Source organism: Actinia tenebrosa, unplaced genomic scaffold, assembly GCF_029948245.1.
Source record: "Actinia tenebrosa isolate PJP-AT-01 unplaced genomic scaffold, QUT_ActTen_1.0 PGA_scaffold14__42_contigs__length_11649687, whole genome shotgun sequence".
In the NCBI taxonomy this organism is placed as follows: Eukaryota; Metazoa; Cnidaria; class Anthozoa; order Actiniaria; family Actiniidae; genus Actinia; species Actinia tenebrosa.
The window spans coordinates 4,446,830-4,471,174 of NW_028292574.1; the positions used below are offsets into that span (position 1 = coordinate 4,446,830).

The 24,345-nt window shown below is 37.0% G+C and overlaps 2 protein-coding genes and 1 non-coding gene across 4 annotated transcripts in view; 2 read left to right on the top strand and 1 right to left on the bottom strand.

The window, feature by feature from the left end:
* Nucleotides 1–388: 388 nt before the first annotated feature.
* LOC116305787 (xaa-Pro aminopeptidase 1) lies at nt 389–12,717 on the bottom strand. The gene is made up of 26 exons (XM_031715759.2): nt 12,681–12,717; nt 12,471–12,544; nt 10,875–11,006; nt 10,527–10,590; nt 10,280–10,384; nt 9,898–9,938; nt 9,361–9,412; nt 7,814–7,836; nt 7,464–7,584; nt 7,233–7,328; nt 6,732–6,813; nt 6,404–6,560; nt 5,901–5,945; nt 5,707–5,793; nt 5,554–5,604; nt 5,282–5,346; nt 4,869–4,946; nt 4,678–4,749; nt 4,508–4,568; nt 4,288–4,357; nt 4,063–4,167; nt 3,685–3,759; nt 2,892–2,968; nt 2,435–2,482; nt 2,175–2,225; nt 389–1,733 (listed from the first exon to the last, which is right to left on the bottom strand). The coding sequence occupies exons 1-26, from the start codon at nt 12,715–12,717 to the stop codon at nt 1,584–1,586; spliced, it is 2,019 nt and encodes a 672-aa protein (XP_031571619.2). The 3' UTR covers nt 389–1,583.
* On the top strand, nt 3,418–3,489 carry Trnae-cuc (transfer RNA glutamic acid (anticodon CUC)). The gene has a single exon. It is a non-coding gene; the product is annotated as a tRNA-Glu (tRNA).
* Nucleotides 12,718–13,299: 582 nt separating the features above from the next.
* The window catches only part of LOC116305788 (5'-3' exoribonuclease 1), a 28,414-nt gene continuing 17,368 nt past the window's right edge, over nt 13,300–24,345 (top strand). The window contains exons 1-16 of one of the 2 annotated variants that reach the window (XM_089029486.1): nt 13,300–13,537; nt 14,343–14,474; nt 14,601–14,701; nt 14,975–15,072; nt 15,849–15,958; nt 16,057–16,167; nt 18,447–18,526; nt 18,614–18,701; nt 19,099–19,212; nt 20,299–20,353; nt 20,463–20,530; nt 21,048–21,149; nt 21,689–21,927; nt 22,240–22,329; nt 23,232–23,388; nt 23,648–23,767. In XM_089029486.1, the coding sequence (XP_088885612.1) occupies nt 13,463–13,537; nt 14,343–14,474; nt 14,601–14,701; nt 14,975–15,072; nt 15,849–15,958; nt 16,057–16,167; nt 18,447–18,526; nt 18,614–18,701; nt 19,099–19,212; nt 20,299–20,353; nt 20,463–20,530; nt 21,048–21,149; nt 21,689–21,927; nt 22,240–22,329; nt 23,232–23,388; nt 23,648–23,767 (1,740 nt within the window). In that variant the 5' untranslated portion in view covers nt 13,300–13,462. Of the gene's footprint in view, nt 13,538–14,342; nt 14,475–14,600; nt 14,702–14,974; nt 15,073–15,848; nt 15,959–16,056; nt 16,168–18,446; nt 18,527–18,613; nt 18,702–19,098; nt 19,213–20,298; nt 20,354–20,462; nt 20,531–21,047; nt 21,150–21,688; nt 21,928–22,239; nt 22,330–23,231; nt 23,389–23,647; nt 23,768–24,345 lie in introns of those variants that run through there. The other variant, XM_089029487.1, reaches the window with a different exon arrangement.

Genomic DNA, 24,345 nt, shown 5'->3' on the forward strand with positions numbered 1-24,345 from the left:
GTCATTTCATACAAATGAAGAAAAAAAGGAAAGAAAAAAATTGATATCACTCATATTTGGATAAGAAAATTTGGCAATAAGACAAGTTTTGTAGGCGGATATAAACAACACCTGAAATAATGAATCTTTGTAGGGTTGCTATAACTATCATCGGCAAATGGTCTACTCTTATGACTACGCCAAGCTACATAACAACACTGAGATCGCGTAATGAAAAATATTTGACGAATTTATTCTCAAAAGAACCAACAGCAATTATAAACCCAACAACCTGTAACAATTTAACAAATTGACATCAGATTTTTATGTGTCTGTCCTCTTATTGACAATAAATCGCGTCATCACATTGTCAAAGTAGTGTGGATTCACGAGGCGTAGCCGAGTGGATCCGCATACTACTTTGACAATGTGATGGCGCGATTTATTGTCAATAAGAGCGGAAAGAGCGCGCGCTCGTTGACGTCAGCTTTATCGGTCTGTCCTCTTATTGATGATAAAAAATAACCAATCAGCGAGCGAGAAATTCGTAAGTTATTGTAAAAATATATTTGTACGCCATTTGTTACATTTACTGTTGTTCAGCCATTTTCTCTGTTTAATGACACATTTGTCAGCATTGCTTTATTCAAATCAATCTTTACAGCTTCCTTCTTCATGTAAATGAAATAAAAACTTTATATACAAACTCGCGAGCCCCAATTTGTACCGGCCAGCGGTTTACTTTATTTAAGCATGCTTGCTTTAGCCAGGAAATAGAATATATAAGATATTATATTCAATATATATGTTACCTATTTCAAAAAATGTTGTCCGTCCAAAAAGGACACTCTTTATACATTAAGCGTAAGTATTGTGATCTATAGCACTACTCGATAAGATATAATCTTGCATATAATGCTAGAGTTGCTATTGTCGTTGTCTTTTAACATTTTCTTTTATTTGTTTGTAACCTGTACAGGTATAGTTTGCTTGCTTGTTTGTTTGTCTGTCTGTCTGTTTTCCTTTGTGGTTGTTGTTTTTTTTTGCTGAATGCGTTGCTTCTAGAAATTGCTTTTAATTTTTCTTACAAAACCCAGTTTAGAATCTTCTCACATGTTCGCTTAACCCTAACCCATAAGGACATTCAGCAAGTTAGACGAGTTGCTAACTGGGAACAGTTTACTGACAAGATCTTTTACTGATTCCACTTAGTTTTGATCCCAATATTTTCTCTTTGTATGTTGCTATAATTTCTGTTCATATGGTACTTTTTTATTTGCAGCAACTCCTTTGTTTTTTGTAGCAGCATCTCGTCTAAGATGCAGCAACTCGTTTCTTATTTGCAGCAACTCGTTTAACTTGCAGCACGTCCCTAATGGATCACCATATCAATATGTGCTAAACGCCCCAACATTAGCTAACATATCTGATCTAATCATGTACATGAATAAGTTACTCAATTCTGATTAGCTGAGTGCGGTGCAGTTAACCAGAGCAGAAAAATTATAATTTGCTCCTGCTATTTTGAAGCTCTTTGAAAAACCCCTTGTGCAAATTAAATCCTAATTGTACTCCAAACCATATGATTACCTATACCAACATCATTAACTAATCGTAACAGATTTATAATCAGGCAATGGAATGGCTTGTGTCTCTTTTATCACCCACTGTAGAGTCTGTATCTTTCCTTGTCGCTTTAATTCAGCTCCTATTAGAGTACGTGTCCGAGAATGGTACTCATTCAACCATGCAATCTGAATTTCAAGATAAAACAGAAAGCGACTTTCATAACGTGCTTTTCAAACAAAATGCATAGTATTACAGTTAAGTTATGCTAATATAGTTGAGCCTGCAGTCCAGGCTTCTTACAGTCATGAAAATGAGGCGAAAGGGTCAATACAATGCGCAACTGTATACTTCATTTGCCTCGTTCGAATGTCAAACTGCTGACACTACACGTGTGCCTACATAATTAAATATTTGCCTTGCGAACCACAAACGCTTTTGACCAAATTCTTTCCCTGAATCTGCTCTAATGACCAAGTACAATGACTCCAAGTGGAGGTTGGATTTGATAAAATATAGTGTATATAACATTAATTCAACTGACCTCGCCTTGAAGCCATTGTATTGTGGTTACTCAAACAGATTTGGAAAGGAACGTCCTAACCGGGAAGTATACTGAGATAACTCACCTGTGAAGGCTTCATCAGCAACGTATTGATGAGCTTTCTTTGAAAGGGAACCTAAAAAACAAAAACGAACAAAGATAATATAAGGACATTATTAATGATATTTTAATTAATGATCATTAGATGAATCCACGTTTTGACCACTGATTATAAGATGCGCGCACGAGTTTACAATTCTACCGCTAATTATAAGATGCGCGTGCATGTGCCCACAATTCAACCGCTGCCCACACACCACGAATATACCGTTCTTCGTTACTTACTAAAGCAATTGGTTCAAATTTGAGGTATTCAAGCTTGTTGAAGTTAAACTAAAAAAGAGAAAAGATTGGAATAACAGGATGAAAAACAAAGTTATAATCTGCATTATAATCAGATATATATTTACAGACTAAAGCAGGTATAGAGTATATTCGACTGAATAACGTTTCATTTTTGGACAGTTTTTTTGTTAATTGGTTTAAAACCCCCAGAATGGAAAGTATTATGAGCGATGTGAAAGTAGAGAATATACCGTTTGCATGATGGTGTCATTTTACCACCACGACCAAAATATTTCGCGGATTTTCTTTCTTATTTTATTGTAGTGACTGAAAAAATGAAAGCGTGCAAGGGATTCTGGTAGTAGTAGCCAAATGACGCCATGAATTTGATCATGTTGGTGATTCTGTCCCTCTTATTTTTGGCGGAAGTCTATCAGTGTATGTTGTGGTGACTTACGGGAGTGTTGGCAGATTCTACTAAAACTGCTGTTTCAATTCTCACTCCAAACTGACCATCTTCGTAGTAACCAGGCTCTAAAAAAAAGGAAATAACTGATAATGACTGATATTATTGTACTGATATTATTATATATTATTATTAAGCCATCTATTATCCGCAAAATATTTTTTCCAGATCGCAGCGGAAATTGAAAAAACGTTTGCTATTATTCCGAAAGCAGAATGAAATCTTTATTCCTAGTGTACAAAATTTTATTTATCTAACTTTGCCTCCAGTTCAGATGGAGTTGAAATCTCCGGCATGAATGCTTCGCGCCGCCATAAGAGGTAATGCGGTGTGTGACGTAGGCCCATGTACGGCAAAGTTACCACGTGACCGGAAAGGATTTATTCATAGGATTCATTGAGTTTTAGAAAATCATTTCTATTCCGCGGGAAATTAAATGCCCTTTATGAATAATACTTGAAATACTTTAATATTTGTATTAATAAAACTCAAAAAATAATAGTATAAGACGTCTGATTCCCATATGGTCTAGTGGTTAGGATTCGGCGCTCTCACCGCCGTGGCCCGGGTTCGATTCCCGGTGTGGGAAGAGTTCTTATTTTAATTTTTTTTACTTTAAAATTTTACAATGACTTTTTTAACTATAATCACTATTATTTTTTAGATATTGAAGGCATCTAGAAAAGATTCTAACAACAAAGGTATTGCAGGTATGTTGTGGTACATAATCGTTGAATACCGCCAACAAGGCTGCACTACAACGTGAAAGTAATCTATTTATTACCGTCAGATAGAATCATTCCTTTGGTCAGAACTCGCTCGTCTTCCAATGGAAATCCTGGGGAAATACACTGAGGTCCTTGAAATGAAAGAGAAAAATACTCCTAATCCATAAGAGACACACGCAACACAATTAACCATTCCTAAATAGCCGCCAAATATGTCCCCTAAACAATCCCATAATGCACTCGGCACTGCCAACTCGACCCAGTTCTTTTTCCTCAATCTCGGAACGGCTAATACCAGTCATGGTCCGAAGGATAAAAACTGTACCCAAGCTAGACCAGAATGCACCATACAAATCATGCTCACATAAATACCAATAAGTAAAGGCGTGTGGGTGGACGGAAAATATCAGAAATAAAGTACGTTACACACTCACCTTCATGTACGTTGAGAAAGTGACCTATTCCATGTCCTGTACCGTGTCTGTAATCAAGCCCCACTCTCCACAGAGGTTCCCTTGCGAATACATCAAGAGTACGACCTGTTAGTCATAACCAACCAAAAATTATACCAAACTGGGGTTATTCGCTTTTGTTAATCTTTACGCGGAATTTTAGACTATACTTAGTCAATCAAAGTTGAGAGTAGAATTTTTACTTGCCGTGAGTATCGTTAGGAAAGACGGCCATTGCGATATCTATATGTCCCATCAAAACTCGGGTATAACTGTCCTGGAAAAAAAAAAAAATAAAACGATGGCTGGATAAATGGATGAGATTGGACAAAACAAAAGAATTTCAATCTCCTAAGAACTGGAAACCTATTGTTATGTCCTCCAAATTAAGCTGCATTCCGACGTGCTACGAGAGGTCAATACTTACAATTTCATGCTGGTTCGGTGTCCCAAAGTGCACAGTCCTTGTTGTATCTGTTGTACCATCTCTGAAAACAAGATAAATCATTTCGTATCTTGCGAAGCGATGCCAAACGATCTCAGCAAGAACATTACTATTTGGCGAAATGAAAATCTCTCATATCGCGATATACTCACTTGTACTGGGCTCCAGTGTCCAACAGGAAAAAACCTTTGTCAGTAATCTGTACCTTGGTAAAGTTATTTGCCCTGTCATGAAAAGCAATCAAATACATAGCTAGTAATTTACAATGAGAGGAGAGGAGAGGAGAGGAAAGGAGAGGAAAGGAGCTGCAAGGTGCTTATAATAGCAATTATGTCAGACTCACTTGTAATGGATAATAGCACTGTTTTCGCCAAACCCAGCGATTGTTGCAAAGCTTAAACTGATAAAATTTTCTTGCTGCCTGCGTTGAGAAATGTTAAGTAATAACTTAAAAAGTTTGCACATATAATTTTGTGACATGCTGAGATAGCGAACATGGTGCATTCTGGTCTAGCTTGGGTATTAACTTTTGGATTATCGAGCCATATAGGGTGTTGTTTGAACTCAAGTTGGATAGACCTTTCCTGATATAGAGAACATGGTGCATTGTGGTCTAGCTTGGGTAGAAACATCTTTAGTTTATCATGCCATATAAGTGATGTCATTTCTACCCAAGCTAGACCAGAATGCACTTTGAACTGAAAGGGCTATAGAACAAAGCCAAGGACGAATAGATATACAGCAATATATACATACTCTCTGAACTTTAAAAGTTGTTCCTCGGCAGATATTTCTGTCAAATCAGGTGACTGGTTTTGAACCTAAGAAGTAGCAACCAAAGGAATAGGTTTATAATATATATATATATATATAGACGTCATTTCCGGTCTTGTGCGGAATTTTTATCAAATGGGCTGCAAGTTTGTAAGTTTTCAATAAACGGAATTGTACACGGGTGATCGGGTGGAGGGCACTGTGTTTTCCGTTTTTCCGTTCGTACGAATTTGAATAGCTAGAGTCCTGAGTACCTCTCTTTCCAGCCAGGCAAAAAATTCACTGATCACGACTCCGTCCCTGATCTGAAATCCAGAAAAAACGAACGTTGGGTTAGGATTAGAAAAAAAGAAGAAGAAGATGAGACCGTGATATTGTAACAATATCCTAAAATTATAAGATCTTACATTTGCATTCTTCATTCCTTGAATCTCTACATTATTCTTAATTGCTTTAGGCAAGGCTACAGGTGATGCTGCTGAGACGTACTTATCCTGAGTAAAAAAATTCAAAACAGAATAACTTAAGAAAAAAATACTTTTGAATAGATGTTTCCAGACAACAACAAGTACAACGAAAAACAGCAAGAAAATGTACTTACATCAGGAATTACCATCCGTAAAGCATAACTAGAAGAGGGAGTAATCTGAAATATCAATAACAAAGCAGTCTTATCACCAACAAAACAATGGAAAAATGGAATTATAGTCAAACCTCTATAGCATGTGGGAACCGAAGCAACGAAGCCAACTGCCCGTAATAGAGAGGTGTCCGTATAATAGAGGTCTGTTTATAAGTGAATACGTTTATTCAGGAGCGACCAAAGGAAGTGTCCGTTATATAGAGGTGCCCGTATTATTGAGGTCTGTTTATAAGTAAATAAGTGCAAAATAGACTAAAGGAATTGTCCATAATAGAGGGGTGTCCATATTATAGAAGTCTGTTTTACTGCATGATCTGTTTTGTCAGTGAATGAAAAAGTGCTGCCGAGAAGTGTCCGTAAATGTTCGTCTTATAGAGGTCTGTTTGTAAAAGAACAAAGGGAGCGTCCGAGGTAGAAAAATGTCCGTACCCAAGGGTTCTACTGGGATGTATATTACATACCCATATTTTGTTGGCTGACGTTTTGGCGAGCTGCTGCAAGACGTTCAGCACGGATGAATATGGTTCAATCTTAACACAGAAGGCTGTAGTGCTGCAGAGATTAGTGTTGAGATGTTGTTCGACATTCTTTGGTACTTTCTGCTTGTCGACAAATAATCTAGAAAAAGGCATAGGATTGTTTTTAAAACAACCAAATAAAGATAATGTTAAAATCTCTAGCTACTTAATGCTGACATCAATCTTGAAAAATGGGCCGGAAAAATGCACAATTTTATGGAATTTGAACGTCGGATTAGAACAGAATCTGCTGTGGCAAGTGTCTACTTACATCGCTTCATTTAATGTTATAATTGCGTAAGAGAAAAACACTGGCGAAAAAGAGATATCATGTCCACGAAGGCTGAATGTCCCTGCGGAGAACAAAGGAAAAATTAGTGACTTGAGGTATTCCTCAGATATCTGTTTTGGGTCCTCTTTTGCTTTTACTGTATTACTTGTAATGCTATTTGTGGAGTTCCTCACAGCTAATGACTTGGTCCTCTTTGGTTTTACTGCATGCACTTTTTATGTGAATGTAATACTTGATGTAACCTGTGGTGTTCCTCCGAGGACTGTTCTGGGTCCTCTTTCAGTTTTACTATATAACTTGTGTAAGTGCCAAACTCACTGTAACCGGTTGTTGTGGGCATGGGGTTTCTCACAGCTATGCGCTTGGTCCTTTTGTTTGTACTGTAATATTATACATTCCTTACGCGACTGATGCAGCCTGTGGTGTTCCCCCGGGATCTGTTCTAGGTCCTAGGTAATTTTTTATTAATATTTGACTTACAAGCTATTTCGTCCAGTGCTTGTAGTACTACGGCTGTTGCGTTCTTCTTTTGGATCTGCAGTCGAACATCTTGTACTTTGTCTTGCCAGGATTTACCTTGGAAAAAAATATTAGAATTGACGATTTCATATTGATAATAATACTTAAATATGGTTACAGTAAAATACAGTACAGTGTGGCCTACAATAGCCCTCAACTCATGATGATCAGTGAGTAATTTACTTTCATTACCTGTAAACTGAAGTCCCAGTACATATATTGGTTTCTTGTTCCCTGTCGGCCGTGACGTCCAAATACGATCCACTAGATTCTCTTTTATCGGTACAAGTTTGATGTCTTGACTTTGAAGTTTCTGGAACAATAAAACAAAATTAATTAAACGGCTTTGCCAAGAATAACAAAGAATTGTGATGTCTTGTGAAAAAAGTGGAAAATAAGGACTTTAAAACAAGGGCTTCCGGTAACAAAGCATTGCGATGTCTAAAGGAATAAAGAGACCTTGCACGACGTGATGAACTGATTTCTTAAATTACTGGACGATGTTGGTAGAGATAAATAGATTGTACAAAGATATTACATACCGTAGAAAGCTTTTCCCAATCACCTATATAAAAAGAAAAACGATTAGAAAACAAAACAAAATGATAACAAAGCTTAAAAAATAATTTTAAAATATCCGATGCAAATGCCTGTGTTGCAGTGAACACTATTTGTTTTTCTCCCCGGGGGGGGGGGGGGGGGGGGGGTACTACCACCCCAACTTGGGTAGGGGTGTGCCGCCAGGACCTCAAAACCCTGACCCTATCCCAGACCTAAAATTTTGATTTTACATACCCTACCCCAGACTAAAACTAAGAATTGTACACCCTATCCCAGACTAAAAGACGGAAAATACGGTTTTACAATCGATTGCAATCAACATTTACTAACATTTTTATCGTTTTTGTGTCGGCAGAAAGCGTAGCCTATTCGCCAGACAAAAACGCCCAAATCGTTACCTTTATCCCAGACTAAAATGATACCCTATCCCAGACGAAATGTCAAAAAATGATACCCTACCCCAGACCCAAAAGCCGAAAAACCATCTCAGCACCATTAAGGCATGGCTCTTTTGAGGAAGTGATGGAAAATCAGTTATTTATTCATATCTTTGACAGTTTGCTATGAATTTTTCCCAAATTTGGCTCGTAGTAGTAATTCTTCAAGGCAAGCAATTACCGCATATCTGTTACAATGGAAACCAAGTCACGTGACCACAAGACCGCCATCTTGGATTTTTTAAACAAATCGTTTGTAATCGTATTGAAACTACTTCAAAAGTCCTGACATCCATATTCCTTTTTATATTTGCAATACCTATATGGATCTAATTGGAAATCTTGGAAATTATATTAAGTTTAATTTTTAGAATATTTTTAATTTTTTGGAAAAAATAGAAAATATTCTAAAAATTAAACTTAAAATATTTTCCAAGATATCCAATTAGATCCATATAGGCATTGTAAATATGAATAGTAATCTGCATTTTCATGACTTTTAAAGATGTTTCGGTACGTCTTCAAACGGCTTGTTTAAAAATCCAAGATGGCGGCCTTGTGGTCACGTGACTTAGTATCCATGGTTACCAAGGCTCTAAGGTTCCTTCTTTTCACAAAAGACATTAACTTGCCAAGTTTGGGGAAGATTCGTAGAAAACTGGCTATGATATAGCTAAACAGTTTTTCATCTGAGAGCCATGCCTTAATGATGCTGAGTACCCTATAGGGCGACACATACCCGTATAGCAAATATAGGGGAGTACCCCCCCCCCCGGGTTTTCCCCTTAAATACTAAGTCGTGATTGGTTAGTTTTAACGCTCGATCTGTGATTGGCTGACTGGCAAAGGAAACCTTATATGGAAATGTGGTTGCCTTCAAAGTCAAATTAGTAAAGGCTTACTAAGGAGAAGATGGACGCTTCTGGTAATAGTCTCCCCCACAGCCGCTTTCAGTGTCGTCACGCAACGCTTTCTCCCCTGAGGGGAGGAAGCGTTGCGTGACGACATTGAAAGCGGCTGTGGGGGAGACTATTCTGGTAATGACTTCCTTCTGTAATTAATACTACTCAATTTTCATCCGAGATACTTACAGACTGATAGCAGAAAAGGATCGACACCTACACTAGCGTTGGCTGGAATATTCTACAAGTATCAAAAGTCCACCATTAGCTTTATAAACACTGAACAATCTGCCTAAAGAGGGGTGATCAAGGTTCATTACTAATATATGGGATTTTGGTTATGGAGACCTGGGTAAAGGTGGCAAAAATGTTTCTCAAGATGCGCCTTCCCGGCCCCCAAAACAAACTCAATTTGCAACAGTCAATACACCAGTTCCGCATTCGGTACATACTGCTCAATTTTGAAGATCATAGACATTCGTACAGGCTTAGCTTCGTCTATATGTAAACTATTCACAGATACCATTAAAATTCTGTGGGATTTCAAAACATTGGTATATGATTCTTCAAATTACAGTTAACTTTTAAAACGATTTGCTAGGCTAAGCCTGTACAAATAAGTCATAAAACACAGCGGTATTTACCGAATGAGAAGAGGAAACAGTTAGAAAACAAGACATACTTAATGAATAGTAACTACGTCTTTTTATTCTGAAATATTCTTACCATTTTCAGCCATTGACCGAATTTTGGTGTAGAAGGAAGACCTAATATACAATCAAATTTATTCATTATAGTTATATATTAATAATTGATAATTCAATAATAATTTATACTTTGCAGTTCATGAAGATATTATCAATTGCACATTACAATAACAATAATATAAATGCATTGCTAAAAACCATTAACCGTTGCAGCCACATCAATGTATCCTGTCGAGTGCTAAGTTAAACAAAGCCATAATACTCAAGAGAAAGAATCAGTGCTCTAATGTAGCTTACCTTCCCGTCATCACACAGAACATTTTGTCTTAAAATTCTTAATCCGCTCCTTATTTTCTTCGCTTTACCTTGTCATGTAAATGCACAATCAAATAAAACATTACCTTCCTTTTGTAGCTCCCAGTTACAATCTAACTCCATCTCTGCTTGTAAGAAATAACGTCCATCTGTCCACAGGGCTGCTTTGTCGATCGTTACGATTGCCGTTCCTAGTATAGATGGATGAGATGGATTGGATAGACGTATCAGAATAAGAAGCGTATTAGAATAAGAAAGTACCCGATAATTTTATCAAGACATGTTCGAACCGGAAGTGGAAGTGACATATGACTGAGGAAAAGAGGTTCTTACCATGTGACCCAGTGAATCCTGATATAAACTCCCTCCTTTTGTGTTCTAATGCAACATCTTCAGTCTGTCAAATGATTAAAGATTAAGTTGGTTATGTTGCTTGGAACCTCGTTCATTGAAGGTTTGGGTATAGCATGCCTGCGCTGCGCATGCGCATGCGCTTCTAGCCGGGCGTCTCATCGCTGAGTGGTTGGATCTCGACTAGCCACATAAGTGTGTTGAGTTTGTTTGATGTGTTTTATTGTCATGAGGGTTTTCACTTCTTAATCTTGATAGGACATACAGTTTGCGGGTTCGTGTTTTGACCAGCTGGCGGTCATTTGGAGACATCGTTTTGTTATAGCTTACTTGATGTGGATCAGAAGATGGTATAATGTATGCCTGCACCCCATCCTCTTGACCAGTTAGTTTAACGTCACTCATCAAGGATCGTAAGTCAGCTAATCGCTTTGTCGTGTCTTGCGCTGTTTCTGGAAGAAACTACGGCATAAAAAATTTCATCAGTTAATAATTCCAGCTGGCGATTGCACCTTCTTCGAGATACTTAGAAAATTAATTTTGGCGCTGATAACAGACTGCCGGCCACGGATTAAAAGCTCCAGCAGTTTAATTTTCAGCGATTCTCAACGAGAATTGTAATCGATTGAAAGAGTAAAAAAGAACTTGAATAAAAATTTTAAAAAAACAAAAAAAAAAAACAAAAAAAAATAAACCGATACAAGTTTCAGGTCACCCATCCATATACTAACTTCGCTCAACCGGACTTGACTCTGTGTCATAGAATTGAATCCCAAGTTTTTTCCACTGGACCACGGTTCCAGGTGAATCAGCATAACAATAGCCGTGAAAACAATGCACCGAATAGACTAGACTTTTTAACAGTATTTCTTCAACCGATTCCGTGCGTGGCAGAGATGCAAGGGATTAGCCGATATGGTCTGGGGGCCGGCTGGTCTCTCCCCTGATGCTTCGGCTAGAACATTTTCTTGCGTAATTCGTACACCCAAGGGCAGAAGGATTTAATCGCCGTCAGGTCCGAAGTCCATACGACGCCTCAGCTCTGCGGATGTCTCGGGGGTATGGCAAAGTTGAATCGATTTTTTATTTATTTTTGGTCAGTGGGTTCGAATCCTGTTGCATCCAGATAAGACTATTTTTAATGCATTATCAATATAAATTTGGCACTATATTCTTAAAAAGAGATAAAATCCCGTTTTGCTAATATTTAGCAATTATGCGCGCAATTAATTACTTGAGCTCCTTTCTAATTTGCAACAATTCGTTAAATTCTTATTTTGCAGTACCTCGTTCGTTATTTGCACTAGTCATTTTTTAATTGCAGCAATTCGTCTAGAATGCAGCAACTGGTTTCTTATTTGCAGCAACTCGTCGATTAACTTGCTGCATGCCTCTTGATAGGTCACCGTAGTTTTCAAGTTTCACTGTTTTGACAGCTTTTCTAAACACGTGCATACTGAATATATAAGCGCAAGACTTAATCGGCACTACATGAATAACTGGGCGTGACCTTTTTTTGGCCCTTCACTCCTTTATAGATTCCAGTGATTGAAGCACGCTCTATACTCGAGAGGCGAAACTAAAGTACCTCGTCGTCGAATTGAAGGACACATACTGCAGCAGCAACTGCTTTGATTTAACAGCAGGATGAGCTAAAGTTAAAAAATATAAATAAAAATATGTGTTTTCTTCATTTCATTTAACTGCACTTCACCGCTCTCATAATTTAAAACCTTATTTTAGAAAAAACAAATATTCGACATTCATGAGACTTAAAATGAGCAAAAATAAAATGGAATAAAATATAAATATAAAAATTAAAATAAAGTAATTCTGTGGTTGAATGATATGATCATGTTTTCCAATTGCACGCTTTACAAGACGTATTTCCACGATTCAAGTGATCACTCTCATAGACTGACAAACCTGTGCTTTTCCGCTTTGACAGACACGACTTTTGATGCCACAAACAGCTGAACTACTCCACGCCACTAATAATACTGGAATCAAAATTTAAAGTAAGCAAAGCAAGATTTGCTAGTATACATTATTACATTACTATAAAGGTTACATGTTACTATCGTAGAATATAATCCAATCTAGTACATTCATTAATTTATTTAGGCTTCAACTTACCGTAAAATATCAAGATCTTTTTATCCAAAATGTTCATTTTGTTGGTAATGGAAAAATTTCAAATTTCTATACCATGTTTTCTGAAGTGTAATGTTTAGATTACGATTATTTTCGGAAGAAAAGTAAAACACGAAGGTCAGGTCATTAGAAGAATTCACCAAGAGTGTCTATCGTACCGGTGGTCACAGGTGGCGCTCAGCTGACATCACAGAGGCCAACTCGTTTCCATGGTTATGGTATATGTTTACAAACATACTAGTAACCCTATTTATGAAGGATGGGTTGATAATTTATTCACATCAAACAAGCTTATATTTGGAAAATAGGACATGATTTTTTGGTTTCGATTGAAAGAATGAGTGAATTAGTGTTGCATTTAAAAATAATAATATTTTAATATGTATAGGTGACGGGAAACCTGTGTAAAACCATTACCAAGTCTCTTTCAAAATTAATCCTTTTGCTTAAGAGAGAGGCTTAGCAGAGACTAAGCTTCATGTAGAAAGCAGAAGCCTTATATTTTTATTGATTAAAAAAATATATGAAATTTTGCGCTGTAGCGAATATTGGCTTTGGGTTCCCTGTGGTGTGTCAGCAGTCGCGCATGCTCATTACAAGACCAACATGTGATTCCTGGAATTCAATGACTATTTTTTCTCCAGAAGTTCGTCTAAAAACTCCACTTAATCTCATTCATGATACTGTTAAAACAACGTTCTGCCTTAATACGTCCTATATCTTAAAGTCTGAAGTCTTTTTATTGTAAATAGCGTTGATTTAAGATGGGTGTCCCGAAGTTTTATCGATGGGTAAGCGAGAGGTATCCATGTTTGAGTCAAGTGGTACAAGAACATCAGGTCAGATATTATTATTATATTATCAATATTACTGGGCTTTGGACTGTAGGTTACAGTATTTGAATTGTTGTATAGTTAAGTGGTTGTAGTTTTTGTGAGGTTTTAATTTCTGCTGAGTATTAGGTTAATATTTTTAATGAATGTGATACATTTGTATCAGCTCTCCCCATAGTTATATTCCATATTTATTTTATCCCCCCACCCCAAAGTCTTGCAGTGATGGGTATTTACTTATGTAGCTTATAAGCTTCAGCTTATATGTTGGTGGCGATGATGGTGATGATGATATATAGAATGTGATGGCAAATAATGATGATGAAAGCAATCATGATGATCGATGGTGGCAATGATGATGATAGTGATGTGAAGATGGTGTAGGTGATAATAGGGATGACAGTGATAGTGTTGAAGGGGATGTTGATGATGGCAATGACATTGAAGATGATGATGATAATGAGGTGGTGATAATGTTAAAAATACCAGGGACAATAATTATTATATTATTTATCACAGTTGTGGGGTTCACAAATGTTCTTTCTGATTCCTTAAAATTACATAATTTCCCTGTGGAGATTTTTAAGCTACATCTCAAGCCTTCTGCAGTGGTATTGAGGTCTTGAGGCTTGAGATAAAACCATTTAAACAACTTCAGGGACATTTATTTAACTTTTTTAAAGAAACTTTCAACCGATTTTTTTAAACAGTCTTGAGTGCAATATGTTAAAAGTTATAAATGTGCTATCTATCGACTGTTTACCTACATGCACTTGTAGCTGCAATGATATTTATTAATTCTATTTTTTAGATACCAGAATTCGACAACCTTTATCTCGATATGAATGGTATAATCCATCCTTGCTCGCATCCCAATGACGACGACCCTCATTTTAGGATTACAGAAGAACAGATTTTCAGAAACATTTTTCACTATATTGAAGTAAGTTTGAGTCCTTATGGTAATTTATAGCTACACTGTAGATGATAAGTTGATTAGCATGAATAGTGTATTTTAAGGAGTTTTTTTAGTGATCCATGTACATTTTCTCTCTTACTGTATTTCAAGGTTTTATTTCAAATTATCAAACCAAAGAAGGTATTCTTCATGGCAGTGGATGGTGTAGCCCCAAGGGCAAAGATGAATCAACAACGAGGAAGACGGTTCAGGTAGAGACCTCATAAAGTCATACAGTTAAGACTTATATTCTATGACCATCACTCCCCCTGCAGGCTTTTCTGTGAGGTTCACTCCACATGCACTACCACTACATTCTATATTTACGACATACAACACTCAGCTCACATGGTAGGACAGGTATGACCAAGCTAAAACTAATTTGGCTAGTTGTCATGACCTGTGACTTATCAGGCATTATGCAAGATTCTCACAATTACAGCCATAAGTAACATTAAAATGAGAAAAACCTTTTTTTGGTACAGATCTGCTAAGGAAGCAGAAGACAATATTCGTAGAGCTTTGGAGAAAGGACAAATTCTACCAAAAGAAGAAAGATTTGACTCTAACTGCATTACTCCTGGTAAGATGAAGAATGATTGAATAAATGGATGAATGAGTGTATGAATGAATGGATGGGTGTATGGTGTCTGGGTGGATGAATGAATGAATGAATGAATGGATGGGTGTATGGTGTCTGAGTGGATGAATGAATGAATAAATGGATGAATGAGTGTATGAGTGTCTGAGTGGATGAATGAATGAATAAATGAATGAATGAGTGTATGAGTGTCTGAGTGGATGAATGAATGAATAAATGAATGGATGGGTGCCAATAATTTAACAGATGAATAGATGAATAATTGATTGAATGGGTGCCGATAAATAAATGGATGGACAAGTGGATAGTAAATAGACAGACTTACCGATGGATGGATGGAAGGATGAACTAATGGACAGAGATAGATGGTAGACAAGTGAATGAATAAACTATAGGATTGGTAGACAGACAAATGTAATGAATGGATGGTGAATGAATTGAATGAATGATGGACAGACTGAATGTTTGACAGAATGAATGAATAGGTAGATGTAGATAGAACAAGTAGTAAGACAGATTTTGGAAATGTACTTTATAATGAAAATTAACGTCAACATCAGACATTTCAGAGTCATCTTAGCTCCATAATCAAGGTTTAATAACCAAAGTTTTATTAAACCTTGATAATGGAGTCAAGATGACTCTGAAACGTCAGATTTTAGCGTTAATTTTCATTATAAGATAGAACAATGAATGAGAAAGGAATGAACAAAACAAACAACCAACAATATTTTTCTTCACTTGCTTCATAAATTAAGGTACTGTATTTATGGCAAGGCTTCATGAACAGTTGAAATACTTTGTGGCTGAGAAGATGTCCAATGACCCTGCTTGGCATGGACTGAAAGTATACCTCTCAGGACATCAGGTACAGACAATAAGGATTAAGGTTCTTACAGAACCCTAGTTAGGAGTATCTGGTACTCATCCAACATTCACCCCTGTACATTTTTTTCTTTTGTCTAGACCCCAGGAGAAGGAGAACATAAAATCATGGAGTTTATTCGAACAGAAAGATCTAAACCAGATTACGACCCTAACACTAGGCATTGTCTGTATGGTTTGGATGCAGACTTGGTGAGTTTAGCTAATACCAAACACTTCACTAAAATACTTTACTCTGAAGATGACTTCTGCTCAGGTTGTTGAAACATCAGTTATCACCAACAACAGTCTTTCTACACTCATTCACCTGGATTAGCACACTTCACAACAAACTTACAATTGTAGCTACATGTTATACTGTTGTTCATGAGTATCAAAAATAAGGCCTATACATGACTTTCAAAAATGGAAGCCTGGTAAGTAAGGCCTCATTAGTAAACAAAGTCTACTCAGTACGATATTTTGCAAAGTCATTCACCCTTATACTTCAATAGACGCTTAAAAGAACTGGAATTGGTGTGATGAATGACTTTGATCGTACTGAGTAGACTTTGACTAATGAGGCCTTACTTACAGTACCGCCTGAAATCATTGCAGCATGCGAACGCGTTTGTTTCGCGTCTTTACCGCGTGCGGTGAACGCAAACTGTACGCGGAATGGACGCGAATGGACGCGGTCAATACGCTCTTTCGTTCTTACTGCGGTTTATAGAACGTAGCATTTACAGTACATGTGCCGAGTACATTTGCAGTGAAAGTGCCCCAAAAACTAGACATCACTTTTTAATCATGAGCAGCATTTTCTGAAAAACGTAGCATAATCATCGACCGAATGTACGTACATTTAGTCAGATAGTCTATTAATATGGAAGTTTGAAACTTTCGAATATTTTCGAAATTGAAATGTCGGAAATACTTGGAAGTTCGTCCATAAACTTCTATAACTACATGTACTGTAGTTATGAATAAACTGACCTCAAATTATTATCGCTGTGAGGAGGCCTAACCGCATCAATTTAAACCTTCAAAGTTCAATATGCTACACAATATATGTATTTTGCTAGAGGAAAGTTCAGTCTCCAAATAATTTATCAGAGTTTGAAGCAAACTATTAAGATCAAACCTATTCTTAATTCTTGTTTTTATTTCAAAATACAAAGTCGAAGCTTTTAGAACGCATCTTTTTCCAGCAAATGAATCCATGGCCGGCGAACATGCAATTTACACGCGGACTCGGTTGTTGCGAGCTGCATCGAGCCCTGCAAGCTGGAATTCTTTTTTTTTTTGTCTCTCTATTAGTCGCTGCCGGTTCCTTTTTTTGACTGGCGGCAGTGAAAAACCAAATTCAAATCGGTTACTCGCAACTAACGAGTCCTCATAATATTTAAAATGCAAAGCGGCGGACCCTAATAATTCTCCGATTTTATACACAGAATACGAAGCCCCAGACCGTTCGTGACCTGAAGAGTCTAAAAATAATACTACATTCACCACAATTGTGAATTTTATGCTTTCGAGTAGCCCAAGAGTGAATCAAAGTAACGAATTCTGTTGTGAATGTAGAAGTATAAATAAAAGTTGCCTTAGGAAATTGCAGGACGAAGAATGTTTGAGAGATCTAAAACGTACAAACGCATGTGCATAAGAGTATGCGACAAGATAAACGTCATACATGTAGCGTTACACTGTAATCAATTATCTATGTCGGGCTCTAAAATATCTAATGTAATTTCGTTTTTTCGTCCAATGTTACTCTATTACCTTGAAATAAAGCACGAAAGCATAAAATACTATTATTTTATAAAATAGTTGGAACTTTTGGATAGATTAACCATTCCAACTGGATCAAAATCGAGGTAGAAACGCTCCCCACAAGATACAGTACAAAAGGGCAAGAGAATCGCATATGACCACATTTAAACACAGTTACATGTAGCTCATTTTCGATTGATGAAACAATTAATTCCAAAGAAATTCTACACACAAAAAAAATTGACTCCTGTACTGGTTGGTACAAACTCGAACTCGATTCCTAAATGGAACTTTTAAAAAACTCGAACTCGGGCCATAAAAAATATTTCGTTGAATGCCAAACCAGTAGGAATACTGTATAACCAAACAGCGCTTTGTACAGTATGATACTGTATGGGACGCGTTTTTTCGGCAACCGCGGTTAAATCGCAGTCAATTCTAGGTCAGGACGCGGCTTATTTGCGTTTTTACCGCGTGCACTGAACGCGCGACGGACGCGTCTTATGCCTCGATGATTTCAGGCGGTACTGTACCACGCTTCCATTTAATTGTCCCAACTGCATTTGGCGGCCATTTTTGAAAGTCGTGTATGTTAAGCCTTATCAAACTTGAATATGTAACTATGATTGGGGTTTGGGCAAGATTTATCAGTTTATGATTTCTTGCTTGCTTTAGAATGCTCTTGTGTTAACTTTATACATTATTTGTATTGTTTTAAGATGATGTTGGGTCTATCATCTCATGAGCCTCATTTTTCTCTCCTGCGTGAGGAAGTACGATTTGGAAAGACTTCTAAAAGGTAAATACTGTATGTTATGTAGTTTCTTAAATTGTATTGTGCGATGAAGTTTATGTAGTGAACAATTTATTTTTTGTTTGATTACAGAATAGAGAAGCCAGAGAATATTACATTTCATTTACTTCACTTGTCCTTGTTTAGAGAGTATTTAGACTGGGAATTTAGCTCACTGAAGGTACATTGTGCATCATCAACATCATAATCATCATCTTTGTCATCATCATCATTGCCATCATCACCATTATCATTATCATCACCATCATCATCACTTTCATCATCATCACTGCCATCATCATCATCGTCATCATCATCCTCATCACCACCATCATCATCACTTCCATTATCATCATTGTCTTGTTATCATATTCACTGTCATCATCATCACCAACTATCATCGTTATCATCATCTAAACCATTAATCAGGTGTAAGAATCATTGTTTATCTCCATACCACATCATGAATGTTCATCATCATTGCCTACTACTGTATCATTTTTGTGTGTCATAATTTTTCCCTGTCATATGTTCTTGATATTTTTCCATTTATTCTTATAATAATGATTTTTTTTCAGAGTTCCTTGACATTTCCCTTTGATTTAGAAAGATTAATAGATGATTGGATCCTCATGGGGTTTCTTGTCGGTAATGATTTCATTCCTCATCTTCCACATCTACACATAAACCATGTAAGTAACCATGTACTATCCTCAGTAAAATGTTTTATTTTATTAAATATTATTATCTTTAAATCTGTGCCTTAAAATTAAATAAAGGATCTGTTATTTATCTGCGTAGGGATACACATTTTATCTACGCATGGTGAGGTGACATCTTAAGCCTGGTTCACAGGAGCAAAGCAAACGCAAGCGCAAACGCAAACGCAAGCAATGTTCACACGTACAACGAAAACACAAGTAAATTAAGATACGCATGCGCAGTAGTGATTGTTTATAGTTCACACATATTTTCCTTGCGTTTGCGTTGCTTGTGTGAACCACGTCTTGCGTTTGTGCTTGCGTTTGCGTTTTCTCCGGTTCGCACATTAAAAACGCAAACGCAAGCACAAGAAAATGGAAAATTTTCCATTTCTTGCGTTTGCGTTTGTGTTTGCGTTACTGTAGTTCACATGTAGTTTTCTTGCGTTTGCGCTTGCGTTTGCGTTGCTCGTGTGAACCAGGCTTTACGAGTCCATTAGCACAGCAAACTTACCATAATATATAAAGAAAGATACACCTGTAGATATTTTATTGATTGTTCATAATATGTACTTATTGACTTAGTTGGAGGGCCGTACAGGAAAATATTTGGCTCAAGGTGATGCCGTACAGACCTCACTGCGCTCGGTCCGTACAAATGACCGAGAGCCAAATATTTTCCTGTACGGTGCGACCTAACTCAGTCAATAAGCATTTTATCATATGACCCTCACGAAAAGAAAAATAATATGATAAAAAAAAAGAAAATACGGTCGCAGGTTTCGAGCAGGGCCATATTCTTTATGATTAGGTCATGCAAAAAAAAGTGTGTTTCCTGTTGCATGAGGAAAATAATTGGGGTTGGTAGGTCAGATTTTTTTTTCTGATTCAACACTGGAAATGAGCTTACTGGGAACCCTGTGGTGGATTTGGGAAGGAAAAAATATAAGGGTCGGCAAAAATCTGCAAGAAAATTAGGGTCGGTTGCACAACAGGAAACACATTTTTTTGTTTGCCTTATCTTCGTCGTTTTATTTGTTTATAATTTATTATATATAATTTATTATTTATTTATAGAATGCTCTTCCAATGCTATATAATGTATATATGGAAGTCATGCCGACACTAGATGGTGAGTTATGAAGTTGTTGTAAACTCTGTAGTTTAGTATTTACGGTATGTGTGAAGTAGAATATACTGTAGTTTGTGGGAATGTAAAACCTTTTTTCTTTAACCCACAGGCTATTTACATGAAGGAGGGAATCTGTGCTTGGGTAGATTTGAAAAATATCTAACAGCATTATCAAAGGTAAACCATTCGATAGCAACCATCATAGCAACCATCATAGCAACCTTCATAGCAACCGTCATAGCAACCATCATAACCATCACATCAACCATTCATAGCAACCATTCATAGCAACCTTCATAGCAACCATTCATAGCAACAGTCATAGCAACCGTCATAGCAACGATCACATCAACCATTCATAGCAACCATTCATAGCAACCTTCATAGCAACAGTCATAGCAACCATTCATAGCAACCATTCATAGCAACCGTCATAGCAACCGTCATAGCAACCATCATAGCAACCATCACATCAACCATTCATAGCGACCATTACTGCAATCATAGCACTCATCATATAGCAATATCATACATGTAGCAATTAACATATCAACGTCATACAGCTATAGCCATGTCATAATTATATAGCAATATCATCGCAACCAATTTCTACTTATCAAATGAATGCATGTTTTGTGAGGTGCTATATTTAATAACTTTGTTTTATTTTTCTACATTTCCATTAAACAAACAGTTGGATCGAGAAAAATTTGATGAGATATTTGTTGACATGAAGTGGTTTGAGGCCAAGACGAAACATGGCTTTGACAAAAAACCTGGGAAATCAAAAGCCAAGGTACACTTATATATGTATACAGTATACTACATTTATATGATTATATGATGAATAAAAGACTTGCTTATTGTGCCGTGTGCAGCTATTCAGCTGTACAGCATGATATTGACAGAAAACAGCTGCGCCTCATGCTTCTCTTAACACTTACATGTATCCTGTGTTCTGCCAATTTTCACAAATTCAATTACATCTTGAAAATAATGAGGATTACAGGCTTGTTAGCACTTGGTTTTCAAAATACTATGAAGTTTGTATATGTAATAGGACTCCATGCTGTCCAATTAAGAAATAATTGGATGAGAAAAATTCTTAGGACTTCCAAAATTGGATGAGGCCGTAGGCCGAGTCCAATTTGGCAGTCAGAGAAATTTTTCGAGTCTAATTATTTCTTGATTGGGGAGCATGAAATCCCATTACCTATTAATTATATAGCTGCCTAATTAATCCCATATCAACAAGACCTGTCCAATTAAGACCTGTCCAATTTCTGGATAGGTGTGGACGGGCCTAAATCAAATCTATACTCTCTATTCTTGCAGGCTAACCAGGATCAGGGTTTTGCATCAGATAACCTTTTTTCAGCCCTTGATACTCTCTCAGATCAATTGGACATAACTAATCTAGAGTCAAAAGACCAGTTGAGCCCAGAACTAGCCAAACTGGCTGCTACGATGGATGACGAAGAAGACAAGGAAGGCGAGGATGTTTTTGAGATAGAGTTTGCTATGCATAAGAAACAATATTACAGAGAAAAGTTTGAAATTGAAGACATAAACAGGTACTGTAAATGTGCTTTAGACCTCTTTAGCATGAAAAGAATGCTTTGGGAAGCATGGACCTGACTAGATGTCCCTAATTTACAGTGGGAGGAAAACTAGAGAACCCAGAGAAAAACCATCATGCGAGAGAAAAATACGCCAAACAAACTCAACTCATATATGTGGTTTAGCTGGGAATTGAGCTCACAACCCCAGGTATGACTCCATGACCCCTCAAGAGACAGTGCCTTACGATAGCTGTATATTCCACTTATTGTATCAATTCATATTATTTAAGTACACGTCTAAATATGTGATTTTGTTGTTAACAGTGATGGACTATCACGTATAGTGTGGGAATACGTCAGAGGAATACAGTGGATTCTACATTACTATTTCAATGGAGTACAATCTTGGGGCTGGTTAGTATCATATAGAATTAGGAATGTAGTGTACTTCTTAACCCCTAGTTAATAGAAACTATATGGTCATCCGATCCAAAAGACTTACCATTTGTGGACTGAGATAAAAGGTACATGTAGTACCTTTTACTGTACTTGGATCATATCTTAAGACCCTAAGCGTTGTTCTGGCCACGGGGTTTGAACCAGCCAATAGACTTCTTTATCTTGGGCTTATATTTTCCCATTTTAGAGCACATAAGTGATGAGTTTTTTTTTCTGTTGTATCCATATTCATGTGTCTTCTCATGCAAAACCATTATAAACAAAAAAATGATGCTCTAGGGAATGGCACAGGGTCTGAAATGTGCAACGAAATTAATAGGCGCTTTGCAGTTAACGGTCACGTGTCTGTACTGGAATGCAAAATGTTTGTTTTTATATTAAATTGGTGATTCTTTTTAGCTAATTGTAAAGAACTGAATGAAAACATGTGTATCGATCTCTCGAAACAGGTTGTAGAAAGTTTGTTTGCAGTACAGTAAATTTCACCCATGGGAATCAAAATGTTCATTCATTTGTTCTCAGTGAATTAATCAGCACGTGATTGCTTAGCTGCAATACGTCTAAGCAAAAGAGATCTAGTCAGTGCTCAGTCAAAGCAACCATGTTATGATACCCAAAATATTCAAACTTAATAATAATCATTAAATCGTTTTTAGATATATAACAAGTCCTTTAATGCTAGACATCTTTCGGCAGTCCAGCTGCCATCACCAGTAGTAGATAATATAGATCACAAAGCTAACTAGTTATATAGCAAAAAATATATATGAATATATAGTGATTATTAAATTATTGAATCATTATTATAAATTATTTATTGATATTGATTTTGAAGTGATTTTTCTTGCTTGTTGCAGGTATTATCCTTATCACTATGCACCATTCTTATCAGACTTGAAATTCTTTTCTGATCATAAACTTGATTATGAAATGGGCAAACCATTCCTGCCGTTTGAGCAACTACTGGCTGTTTTGCCTGCGGCAAGCAAACAACTCCTCCCTCTGCCATTACAGGTAATGTGGACGAGTGTATCACCATCATTGTCATCATTCATCATTTTCACTGTCATCAGATTTTATCATCAGCACCATCATTATCGTCAACATGATTATCATAACCACCCAGTTAGCTCAGTTATTATCAGCATAATCAACATCATTATCTTATGCAATACCTCCATTATTGTAATCTTCATCATCTTAAATCATTACGGCCATCAATGCCGTTACGGACGGTGCATTGATATAATTTTATAATTATCTTTCTCATCAGAACCTGATGATCATGGAAGAGTCGCCCATCATAGACTTCTATCCTCTAAACTTCAAAACTGATCTGAATGGTAAACAACAGGAATGGGAAGCTGTGGTTCTTATTCCCTTTATCAATGAGGTAAAGATGAATTTTTAAAGGGTTTGATCTGTGAGTTAGCCATGCCCTGACTTAGACCAGCCCAGAGGTTATTTCAGGGTTTGATCTGTGAGTTAGCCATGCACTGACTTAGACCAGCCCAGAGGTTATTTCAGGGTTTGATCTGTGAGTTAGCCATGCACTGACTTAGACCAGCCCAGAGGTTATTTCAGGGTTTGATCTGTGAGTTAGCCACGCCCTAACTTAGATCAGCCCAGAGGTTGTTTCAGGGTTCGATCTGTGAGTTAGCCATGTCCTGACTTAGATCAGCCCAGAGGTTATTTCAGGGTTTGATCTGTGAGTTAGCCATGCACTGACTTAGACCAGCCCAGAGGTTATTTCAGGGTTTGATCTGTGAGTTAGCCATGCCCTGACTTAGATCAGCCCAGAGGTTGTTTCAGGGTTTGATCTGTGAGTTAGCCATGCCCTGACTTAGATCAGCCCAGAGGTTGTTTCAGGGTTTGATCTGCAAGTTAGCTGTGCCCTGACTTAGATCAACCCAGAGGCTGTTTCAGAGTTTGATCTGTGAGTTAGCTGAACCCTGACTTAGATCAATCCAG

Bases quoted from the DNA above. Each gene is read 5' to 3' on its own strand.
- LOC116305787 (XM_031715759.2), bottom strand. From the start codon at position 12,717: ATGAACATTTTGGATAAAAAGATCTTGATATTTTACG. The intron at 5,347-5,553 runs GTACTCAGGACT...GCTACTTCTTAG, and splicing joins TTGCCTGGCTGGAAAGAGAG to GTTCAAAACCAGTCACCTGA. The intron at 4,168-4,287 runs GCAAGTAAAAAT...TATGACTAACAG, and splicing joins CTTTCCTAACGATACTCACG to GTCGTACTCTTGATGTATTC.